The sequence below is a fragment of the Salvelinus fontinalis genome, chromosome 15 (assembly GCF_029448725.1).
Source record: "Salvelinus fontinalis isolate EN_2023a chromosome 15, ASM2944872v1, whole genome shotgun sequence".
NCBI lineage: Eukaryota > Metazoa > Chordata > Actinopteri > Salmoniformes > Salmonidae > Salvelinus > Salvelinus fontinalis.
In genome coordinates this window covers 12,419,415-12,431,895 of record NC_074679.1, presented here as the reverse complement: position 1 = coordinate 12,431,895, position 12,481 = coordinate 12,419,415, and the positions used below count along the sequence as shown (strand labels likewise).

General features: G+C 38.7%; 1 protein-coding gene across 1 annotated transcript; it reads left to right on the top strand.

Moving 5' to 3' along the window:
* The first annotated feature begins 5,111 nt into the window (after positions 1–5,111).
* LOC129811426 (antimicrobial peptide NK-lysin-like) lies at positions 5,112–6,828 on the top strand. Its single transcript, XM_055862717.1, has 5 exons — positions 5,112–5,198; positions 5,383–5,483; positions 5,644–5,727; positions 5,849–6,006; positions 6,190–6,828. Exons 1-5 carry the CDS (start codon positions 5,150–5,152, stop codon positions 6,218–6,220), a joined length of 423 nt encoding a protein of 140 aa, XP_055718692.1. The 5' UTR covers positions 5,112–5,149; the 3' UTR covers positions 6,221–6,828.
* Positions 6,829–12,481: the final 5,653 nt, after the last annotated feature.

Below are 12,481 nucleotides of genomic sequence, written 5' to 3'. Positions count from 1 at the left end.
GTCACCATCCAGATCCAAACTCCATCCCACCAAGATAGCTTGACATTTCAGGCAGTGTTTTCAAACAGCACTCAAAGGGCGTTTCAATAACTTTCACAATTTCACAGTATTATTCCAACCACAAAGTGTGGAAATATATATAAAACAGGAAAATCAAGATTTTGACTGCACTGGGCATCAAACTAATTAACATAATAAAACAATCCCTATCAAAACCCGTCTGTTTAAGCTAGAGATATACTTTTTGTTGTTGTATAGGCTCAGTCCACCACATCCGCCTTGGTGGCCTTCCGTATCTGCGGTGGAACGTGGCAGACATACAGCGCTGTTTGTCAGACCAGGAGACATCCCGAAAATCGATTTTTGTCACAAACGTCTGGTTTGGCCTACTAACTAACATACCTCTCTATGGAAAGATGAGTGCCACGAAAACGATGGTGTTTTCCGTTTTGGTCTACGACACCCACAAGCCCCATCGGACTCTTCTGAAGTAGGTACCGTTGATGTGCCAACTTTTGTCTGTAGTGGGCTAAAAACATTATATGATCCCAATCACGAATATTATGGATATATTGAAACTAGTGAATACATGGTGGCTTAACTTAAGGATCTGCCCCTTTTTTTCAATTTTCACCTAAAATGTCATACCCAAATCTAACTGCCTTGAGCTCAGGACCTGAAGCAAGGATATGCATATTCTTGATACTCTTTGAAGTTTGTGGAAATGTGAAATGAATGTCAGAGAATATACACATTAGATCTGGTAAAAGATAATACAAAACAAAATCATGCTTTTTTTTGTACCATCTTTGAAATGCAAGAGAAAGGCCATAATGTATTATTCCAGCCAAGGCACAATTAAAATTTTGGCCACTAGATGGCAGAACTGTATGTGCCAAGTTTTAGAATGATCCAATGAACCATTGCATTTCTGTTTGAAATGTTGTATCAAAACTGCCCTAATGTGCCTAATTGGTTTATTAATAACTTTTCAAGTTCATAACTGTGCACTCTCCTCAAATAACAGCATGGTATTATTTCACTGTAATAGCTACTGTAAATTGGACAGTGCAGTTAGATTAAAAATAATTTAGGCTTTCTGCCAATATAAGATTTGTCTATATCCTGAGAAATGTTCTTCTTACTTACAACCTCATGCTAATCGCATTAGCCTACCTTATCTCAACCGTCCCACGGGGGACACACGGATCCTATAGAGGTAAATTTTTTCACTAACCTTCTCAGAATTCTTCAGATGACACTCCTGTAACATCATATTACAACATACATATAGAGTTTGTTCGAAAATGTGCATATTTAGCCACCAAAATCATGGTTAGACAATGACAAAAGTAGCTCAGCTGGTCAGAAAATGTCCTGCACCATATTAGACAGTGATCTAGTCTTATACATAAATACTCATAAACTTGACTAAAAAATACAGGGTGGACAGCGATTGATAGACAATTTAATTCTTAATACAATCGCGGAATTACATTTTTTAAATTATCCTTACTTTTCAATACAGGTTGCGCCAAGCGAAGCTATAGCAAACAAAATGGCGGCATAAGCGTTTAACATTTATCGACAGAAACACGATTTATCATCGTAAATTGTTCTTACTATGAGCTGTTCTCCCATCAGAATCTTGGACAATGAATCCTTTCTTGGGTCTAATCTTCTTTTGGTCGAAAGATGTCCACTTGTCCGTCGAAATGCCCACTAACGTACGACCGGGACCCCGAAACGTGCCCGGAGCTTCAAAGTCTATTACAAAGCAATGCCTCAAAATCGCACTAAACGGATATAAATTGCTATAAAACGGTTTAAATTAACTACCTTATGATGTTTCTAACACCTATAACGAGTAAAAAGATGACGGACGCTATATTACTGGCTAAACCAAGGCTTGGAAAAAGGCCAGTCAGATATCCTTCTTGCGTTGAGCTCAGTGTCCAAAGGAACGCTACTTCCGGTATTTGGTGATTTATAGAGCCAATGATTGCGCAATCGACTCCATTCAAATTGTCACCACTTACTGACATCTAGAGGAAGGCGTGGGCAGTGTTTGTATCTCATAGGATTTACAGAGACTTTTAAAACTGATCTGGAACCAGAGGCCAAGATGTCTAAATCTCACACACTGGGAGGAAAAGTGCTGTAGAATGAGTTCTGTTTCACTCAGAGACATAATTCAAACGGCTATAGAAACTAGAGAGTGTTTTCTATCCAATAATAACAATAATATGCATATTGTACGAGCAAGAATTGAGTACTAGGCAGTTTAATCTGTAGAGAAAATTATGCTAATGCGAAACAGCACCCCCTATAGTTGCAAGAAGTTAACCAGGGACTGGAACACTGCGGGAGCATTGGTCAGTCCAAATGGCATAACAAGGTACTTATAGTGCCCGCCGTGTTAAAAGCTGTCTTCCATCCGTCTCCTTCCCGTATCCGAACCAGATGGTAGGCGTTCCGAAGGTCCAACTTCGAGAAGATTGTCGCCCCCTGGAGAGGCTAGAAAGCCGAGAAGATGAGTGGTAGAGGGTAATGTTTTTTAACCGTTATGTCATTAATGCCACGGTAGTCGATACACGGCCGCAGGGTTTTGTCCTTCTTCACAACAAAGAAGAACCCTGCGCCGGAGGGGGAGTCAGAAGGATGAATACGCTCTGCAGCAAGAGATTCCTCAATGTACTTTCCATGGTCTTGGTGTCCGGACCCGACAGGGAATAAAGACGCACCTGCGAAGGTGTAGGTCCTGGTAGAAGGTCGAGAGTGTAGTCATAGGGTACATGCAGAGGTAGAGATGTAGCGTGAGCCTTGTTGAAAACCTCCCGGAGGTCCTAGTACTCTGCGAAAATGGCAGAGAGATTCGAGGCCTCTCCCAAGCCCGCAGGAAGACGTCCCGGGACAGGCTGCGCCGACATCAGACAATGGCGTGGCAGAACGGGCTCCAACCCATGATAGAACCAGTAGCCCAGTAGATTAGAGGATTGTGCCTCTATAGCCATGAAAACCCCAAAACTACGGGTGCATGAGGGGATTCAATGAGCAAAAAAACAAGAAACCAAAACCAAGAAAACAATTTATAATCTATCACCTCTGTCTCCGGTAATTGAAGAAACACATTTGAATGGAATAATATCCTAAAAATGCTCAACAAACACTTTTCACTCTTAATTTATATCCAATATCTATCCCCCCATAATAATCTATGGCACAACCCCAATACAACACACTAGGTTAATTATCTTATCCTAATCCTATGATTGGATGGACAACATGTCAGTTCATACGCAAAAGCTTTGATTGGTTGGAGTACGTCCTCCAGAAGTGGTCATAATTTCCATGTAGGTCTATGGAAGGGGGTGAGGCCTAAGAACCTCCTAGGTTTTGTATTGAAGTCATTGTAGCCAGAGGGAAACGGAAGCTAGCTGTCCTCCGGCTACACCATGGTGCTACACCAGAGAGTGCTGTTGAAGTTACCATAAAACTTAATTGCAAAACAGTGTGTTTTAATCAATTATTTGATGACATATGAATATATTTAGTATAGTTTAGTTATACTGTTTTTAGTTTTTTTATGTTACACTATTTTTATTTTTATGACATTTCAATGAAGAGGATGGTCCTCCCCATCCTCCTCTGAGGAGCCTCCACTGGTGTACACCGCCATCTTGTCTTTTTCAAATCTTTTTTCATTGATTGAGACAAATTATCTGGTGTTACAATCTGTAGATAGCGAAAATAGTGTGGTGATTGGTCAAATTACAAGCCCTCGCATAATATGTGGAATCGCGGAATCCTGGCGGGACTGATCTTTACTTTCAATCTTACTTTCAATTAGATTAGATTAGAATACACTCTACTTTTTAATCCATGTAGGGAAATTAATTAGCCGAGACATTTAAAAAAATACAATAACCATATTAGCAAATTCAATAATGATCGTCACTGGCTACATAAGGGATACACATTGTTTACTGTTTATTTGAGGAATATACTGCCATATCTTAGCCTTACATTACATTCCTATCCAACTGGTTTAGGAATAGGAGGAATCGACTTCTTAAATGTAATTGAAATATTACTGAAAGGATTATTTAAACTTTTCTGGTCTTGTTCATTTCTCAATAAAACCCCTTGTGTTAATTCAAACAATCCTCCTCAGTGTTGCTTGACTTATTTACAGTGTCACTGTAACGGCTTGCAACAAGAGGATGGAATGTGCTGTGATTTCTTAATTAAACCCCCTAGAGTCAATGTCCGGAAAACAGCATTTTGAAATGGTTTTCCTTGGCCAGCACCCGCACACAAGCCGCACACAAGCCTAAGATCACAATGCCACGCGTCGGCTAGAGTGGTGTAAAGCTCGCCGCCATTGGACTCTGAAGCAGAGTTAACCACAACCACTAACATAACATTTGTTTTGATATAAGATTTGATTTACCCTGAGCTTTCCTATACCTCTCAGATGCATTTCAGACACTTCAAAACATACTTCCTATTGATTTATTTTGCTGTGTGTTTGTGTTATACAATGGGTTTCTGTAGCAGTAAGGGCAAATGCAATGCTTCATTAAATAATTTGTTTCAAGAAAATTAATATACCTACAGGTTTCCTAAAATACAAATTAAAATAGCTAAATGGTCAATTTTATTACTATCTTAACTCCATATGTTATCTTAGTAGCCCTAAATGTATCACTTCTAAGCTAGCTGAACACGTTTTAATCAATATGTCAGTGTGGTGTATTCTGCTGGAAACATACACAGAGTGTACAAAACATTAAGAAGACCTGCTCTTTCCATGACATACAGTACATGGCATAATCTGTAATTGACGAATTAAAATGAAATTAAAATGAAGATCAGACAGTAGAGAGATGGAAAAAGGTGATTATGAAGATTGCTCCTCATCGGTATGTACTGTAGGTCTAAGCAGTAACATCCTGTTGACTTGTAAGGGTTGTGTCTTGTGGTTAATGTGAGTTGTACTATCAATAGATTGAACTGTAGGTGGGGTTTATACAGGGGGCTGTGGATAGAGGGGCCTCCTATATATAAAGGGGCTTGTCTGATTCCTAAGTTACTTTACCAAACCCCGACACGACTTTTACTCTTCACATCTCCACCACCACAAATCATGAAGACATCTCTGGTCCTCCTTGCCCTCAGTCTGCTGGCTTGTTCAGGTGAGATTTTATTTATTTAACTCAAATAGTAACTACTGTATATGCAGCACATACATTGGGTCAGGGTTCAAGGGGAACTGTGGGTAGGGTGTCAAAATCAACTCCAAGTTCACCTTTGGTTTCAGTAAAATACAAGTGAAGTACCCATCACTTGAGTGACTGTTGTGTCATTTTTTCTATGCAGTTTGGAAAATCCATGGGCATCGCCAAGAGGTTGACCCTGATGACCAGGAAGTAGTGGAAGCAAAGCCGAAAAAGTGCATGGTAACAGTGGAAAAGCGCATGGTAATCTCACTCTCACATTACATATTCGAATGTACTTAAACCATAACACTGAATACATCACACCATAATTTAATTCATAATAATAATTTGGGGGGGGGGTGCTTATATTTGACTTAAGTGTGTTTTTTTCTCCTTTCTTGTTTGTTTGTGGTTTCTAAAGGAGCAACAGCTAAAGGGGACCTGCTGGGTGTGTAAGTGGGCACTGAACAAAGTGAAGAAATCCATCTCCGCTTCCTCTAGCCAGGTAGCTACCATAGCATTACAATTGATAAGAGTGTCCTTTAATGAAATTGCACTATTTACTATTTACTGTGATATTTCTCTGAAAATGTCAACTGTTGTTGATGATGATTTCTTGTCAACAGGAGGAGCTAAAGCAGAAGCTGTTGTCTGTTTGCGATAATGTTGGCTTCCTAAAATCTATGTGTAAAGGCCTGGTGAAAAAACACTTGTGGGTGCTGATTGAGGAGCTTAGCACAAGCGATGATGTGAGGACCATCTGTGTTAACATTAAGGCCTGCAAGTGAGTACAAGAAACCGTTCGACATACTCTTTAGTCACTGTTCAGACAACTAAAGAGTATTGCGGTGATCACTTGTGCTTGTTAATTGAAACAGTATTGAGTCAAATGTATTAATTCATATGAAACTATTGGGGTTTATGTCTTCCGATCTTCCACTCATGTAGTCTTTTTGTGCCTCTTTAGACCAAAGGAAGTTTTGGACCTGAGCTACTGACCAAGCAGCCAGTATCCAGATTCCAAAGTGAGAAGATGGATGTTCAGGTGTCAAGACAATGCTATGCTGCCAGCCTCTTGCTCTTTCTTTTTCAAACTAGTCACAACATAACCATATAAATTAATAATGACGTTTTTGGAATGATTATGTTCTGAAATAATGTTTTGGGATCATGTATTATAATTAAGCAATAAAGCCAGAGGGAGTGTGGTATTTGGCCAATTTACCATGGATAAGGTCTGTTCTTATTCACCACCAGCCTGGATACATCCCTTATCTGTGGTGTAACGGCCCTATTACACAAACCTCAGAGGTGCCTTGTTGCTATTATAAACAAGTTACCAAGGAAGTAATTTGATTAGCGTCATACCCGTGGTATATTGTCTCATATACCACAGCTTTCAGCCATTCAGAATCCAGGGCTCGAATGATCCTGTTTATAAAAGTGTAGGTGTCAGTCTTAAACTGCAGTACATTTTGTATAATCTACAAATGTAAATCTTTTGCTATTTTAGTCCAAAATGTTGAAAATGTTGAATGTTGAAAATGTTGAATGTTTGTTTGAACTTTTTGTCCGGGCAAAAAATAAACCTCAAGTACAACTACAACTCTTATTTGACACCTCTAACATTACTCTAGAAATGTATTAGAGCCTTTACTGATTAACCTGTTGGGGATGGGGGCGCTGTTTAGACTATTTATGCTAATTTGGCTAATTTTTTAAACGGCTTCCCACAAAATCCTTGATCGTACAATATGCATATTATTATTATTATTGGATAGAAAACAGTCTATAGTTTCTATAGGAGTTGAAATTTTGTCTCTAAGTGGAACAGAGCCCATTCTACAGCAATTTCCCTGACATGGAGTCAGATTTGAGAAATGTTGGCCACTCTTCTGAAGTCAGTTAAAAGGGCACTGTCGTTGCTATGACTATACGGACACTTCTTAAGTCTTCCCCTGGATGCCTTTACGTGATGACGATTCCAACGGGGTCGATTGCGCGTTCACAGGCCCTACAAATGAAAAAACCCTGAAGCTAGTCATTCTTTGGGAGCTGCGTCATGAGCCTAGAGGACACTGGCGCGCACCTGTTCCAAGCGTTAGTTTAGCCTGTTATATTTCTCCGGTCATCTTTTCACTCGTTATAGGAGTTAAAAACATCATAAGGTAGTTAATTTAAAGCGTTTTATAGCAATTTATATCCGTTTAGTGCGATTTTGGGACATTTATTTTTGCAACGATGTGAAAAGTTGGGCACGCTTTTCAGTTCATCCCGAACGCAGTTGACATTTCCACATGGCAAGAGGACAGCTTTCCACCAAAAGACGATTTCTCCCAAGAAAGGATCCTTTGCCCAAGATACTGATGGAAGAACAGCTCAAGGTAGGACATTTTTATTATGATAAATCGTGTTTCTGTCGAAACATTTTAGTGGCTTAGGACGCCATGTTTTTTGACGTAGCTTCGCTTGGCGCAAACTGTATTGAAAAGTAAGGATAAATTAAAAAATGTAATAACGCAATTGTATTAAGAATTAAATTGTCTATCAATCCCTGTCCACCCTATATTTTTTAGTCACGTTTATGAGTATTTATGTATAAGAGTAGATCACTGTCTAAGTGGCGCAAGGACTTTTTCTTTACCAGCTTGTCTACATTTCACATTGTCTAACCATGATTTTGGTGGCTAAATATAAACATTTTCGATCAAACTGTATATGCATGTTGTAATGTGATGTTACAGGAGTGTCATCGGAAGAATTCTGAGAAGGTTAGTGAAAAAATTAATATCTTTTGGCGATGTTGACTTTTATCGCTCACTTTGGCTAGAATCAATGCTGGGCTGCTAATTGCTATGTGCTAAGCTAATATAACGATTTATTGTGTTTTCGCTGTAAGACACTTAGAAAATCTGAAATATTGTCTGTATTCACAGGATCTGTGTCTTTGGATTCGTGTATGCTGTGTATTTTTACGAAATGTTTGATGATTAGTAGTTAGGTAAACACGTTGCTCATTGTAATTATTCTAGTCCATTTGTGATGGTGGGTGCAATTGTAAACTATGCCATCTACCTGAAATATGCACTTTTTTCTAACAAAACCTATCCCATACCATAAATATGTTATCAGACTGTCATCTAATGAGTTTTTTTGTTGGTTAGGGGCTATAAATGTCTTAGTTTAGCCGAATTGGTGATGGCTACTGGTGTTGGTGGACAAATAAAAGATGGTGGATTATGCTAATGTGTTTTTAGGTAATAGATGTACATCTTTACATATTGTGTCTTCCCTGTAAAACATTTTAAAAATCGGAAATGTTGACTGGATTCACAAGATCTGTGTCTTTCATTAGCTGTATTGGACTTTAATGTGTGAAAGTTAAATATTTTAAAAAAATATTTTTTTTGAATTTCGCGGCACTGGTTTTTCAGTGGGGGGGGGGGGGGTGTGCCGCTAGCGCCACGTTGATCCTAGACAGGTTAACATATCGTTATAAAGCATTTAAGTACATTGTCTAGGAACTCATGTTTGGCATTTTGCTAGCTTTTTTATTTAGAATCTCAGTTTTCTGTAAAAAAAAAAAAAAAAATCTTGATTGTTTGGTAGGTGGCTTAAAGTACCTGATCCAAAAAGTAACTGTCCAGTGTTTCCAGATTTGTACAAAATATGACTTATAAGAATCCAAAAATGTTTAATTAAGTATGTTCAAAAGTAGCATTTCTGTGAATGGTGTGGGCTTATCCCAACAACAAAAGGGTGTGGGAGAAATAACCGGTCATTACAAATATTAATGTGAGTAGACCACTGATTGGCCAGCTCATCCTCCTCAGGGAGATGACATCATGTTCTATGAGGAAATAGCAAACGTTTTTTTAAACGGTCTGTTTGAGATACAAGTTTGAGATGGGGTTTTGAAGTGTTTTTTTCTCAAATTTATGCTACAAATATTAGTATAGGATCAGTCAAGAACATTATAAATGTGAGATTTACAATGTACAGTTACTTTAAATGACATCCAGCAAGGGCTTTCGTCTTAAAAATGTATAGAGATATGAATTATAGAGATACTCCATGTAATCAGTGAAATCAAACATGACATTGCAACAGTTCTACAGTACCATGTCTCTCTGATGAAAAGCTATTTCCACACCTTTCACAAATTACGTGGAACAATAATTTATTTTTACATTATTCACTTGCAGAATTTAATGTTAGCGAAAAACAATCCGTAGTTTAAAAGTTCTTTAGTCAGTAGCATCACACTGATAAACTTATGCAGAAACTTTTTGCACAAAGATTGGAGGAAGTCAATTCAATCACAAATGGCCTCCAGTTGTTTGATATTTTCCTGTAGAGTAGAAACATAGTAAATTAATGTAAACCTTAAGACATCATGAAGGCTCACATATTCTTTTAACAAGCATTAGACCCTGCAGGCCTATTTACCACACATTTCAACAGCCTTGAGGACTAACACACCATGTAGGATCCATGTAAAGCAGAATGATGTCAGATGTCATGCTGTTTGTCACCTTAATGGTCCTTTGTGTTTAGGCATCATGTACTTCACCTTCAGGACCCACTTAGCAGACTACAGGAAGCTTTGCTTCAATTTGTCTCTCAATCTGTAGTGCTTTAAGCCAGTTGATTACCAGCTGGGTCATTCCTACAATTTTGGTCCTCATAACATTTTTTGGGGAAAATAATATATATGTGTTTGTTTTTTAGTGTTCTATCAGAAAAAGGACATATTGGTCAAGCTCAGGCACTTACATCTTTTTGGTGCATTTTCCAACTTGTTAGGTGCATACTACTAACAGGGTGGAACCTAGGAGGAAGGGGTTGTTTTCTTAAATGGAGAATTACAACAAACTAACAGGGTGAAAAGTTATTTTTTTGTGATGTATTTTTTATTAACCTGTCTAGGATGAGGGTGCCGCTAGCGGCACTCCCCCCCCACCCCCACTGAAAAGGCAGAGCCGCGAAATTCAAAAAAAAAATATTTTTTAAATATTTAACTTTCACACATTAAAGTCCAATACAGCTAATGAAAGACACAGATCTTGTGAATCCAGCCAACATGTCCGATTTTTAAAATGTTTTACAGGGAAGACACAATATGTAAAGATGTACATCTATTACCTAAAAACACATTAGCATAATCCACCATCTTTTATTTGTCCACCAACACCAGTAGCTATCACCAATTCGGCTAAACTAAGATATTTATAGCCCCTAACCAAGACAAAAACTCATCAGATGACAGTCTGATAACATATTTATGGTATGGGATAGGTTTTGTTAGAAAAATGTGCATATTTCAGGTAGATGGCATGGGTTACAATTGCACCCACCGTCACAAATGGACTAGAATAAATACATAGAGCAACGTGTTTACCTACTTACTAATCATCAAACATTTCGTAAAAATACACAGCATACACTAATCGAAAGACACAGATCCTGTGAATACAGACAATATTTCAGATTTTCTAAGTGTCTTACAGCGAAAACACAATAAATCGTTATATTAGCATAGCACATAGCACATAGCAGCCCAGCATTGATTCTAGCCAAAGAGAGCGATAACGTCAACATCGCCAAAATATATTATTTTTTTCACTAACCTTCTCAGAATTCTTCAGATGACACCCCTGTAACATCACATTACAACATACATATACAGTTTGTTCGAAAATGTGCATATTTAGCCACCAAAATCATGGTTAGACAATGTGAAATGTAGCCCAGCTGGTGAGAAAATGTCCGTGCGCCATATTAGACAGTGATCTACTCTTATACATAAATACTCATAAACGTGACTAAAAAATATAGGGTGGACAGCGATTGATAGACAATTTAATTCTTAATACAATCGCGGAATTACATTTTTTTTAAATTATCCTTACTTTTCAATACAGTTTGCGCCAAGCGAAGCTACGTCAAAAAACATGGCGTCCTAAGCCACTAACATTTTTCAACAGAAACACGATTTATCATAATAAAAATGTCCTACTTTGAGCTGTTCTTCCATCAGTATCTTGGGCAAAGGATCCTTTCTTGGGTCTAATCGTCTTTTGGTGGAAAGCTGTCCTCTTGCCATGTGGAAACGCCAACTGCGTTCAGCATGAACTGGAAGCGTGCCCAGCGATTCACAGCGTTTCAGAAATAAATGTCCCAAAATCGCACTAAACGGATATAAATTGCTATAAAACGCTTTAAATTAACTACCTTATGATGTTTTTAACTCCTATAACGAGTCTTAACATGACCGGAGAAAGATTACTCCCAACACTAATGCTTGGAACAGGTGCGGGTCGGTGTCCTCCAGGCGCATGACGCAGCTCCAAAAGAGTGACTAGCTACAGGGTTTTTTAATTTGTAGTGCCTGTGAACGCGCAATCGACCCCATTCAAATCGTCATCACGTAAAGGCATCCAGGGGAAGACGTAAGCAGTGTCCGTATACTCATAGCAATAACAGTGGCCTTTTAACTGACTCCAGATCAGGGGCCAACATTTCTGAAATCTGACTCCATGTCAGGGAAATTGCTGTAGAATGGGTCTGTTCCACTTAGAGACAAAATTTCAACTCCTATAGAAACTATAGACTGTTTTCTATCCAATAATAATAATAATATGCATATTGTACGATCAAGAATTTTGTAGGAAGCCGTTTCAAAAATTACAAGATTACCATAAATAGTGACAACAGCGCCCCCAGCCTCAACAGGTTTTAAAGGCACCGCAAACTAGTTGGTTGAAGAGGTGGTTGGTTGAAGAGGAAGAGCGCTAGAGTGACAGTGAGAGAGAAAGAGAAAGTTGCCTGCCTGCCTGCCATGAGTTGAAGGCCACCTGATGCACACGTTGAGACTTACTGATAATGCTACACACCAAGACACAGATAAGGCATGTGATAATCACCTTGCTTCTGGTTGGTTGAAGAGGAAGAGTGCTAGAGCGACAGTGAGAGAGAAAGAGAAAGTTGCCTGCCATGAGTTGAAGGCCATCTGATGCACACGTTCCAGTGACAGTGAGATTTACTGATAATGCTACACACCAAGACACAGATAAGGCATGTGATAATCACCTTGCTTCTGGTTGGTTGAAGAGGAAGAGTGCTAGAGCGACAGTGAGAGAGAAAGAGAAAGTTGCCTGCCATGAGTTGAAGGCCATCTGATGCACACGTTCCAGTGACAGTGAGATTTACTGATAATGCTACACACCAAGACACAGATAAGGCATGTGATAATCACC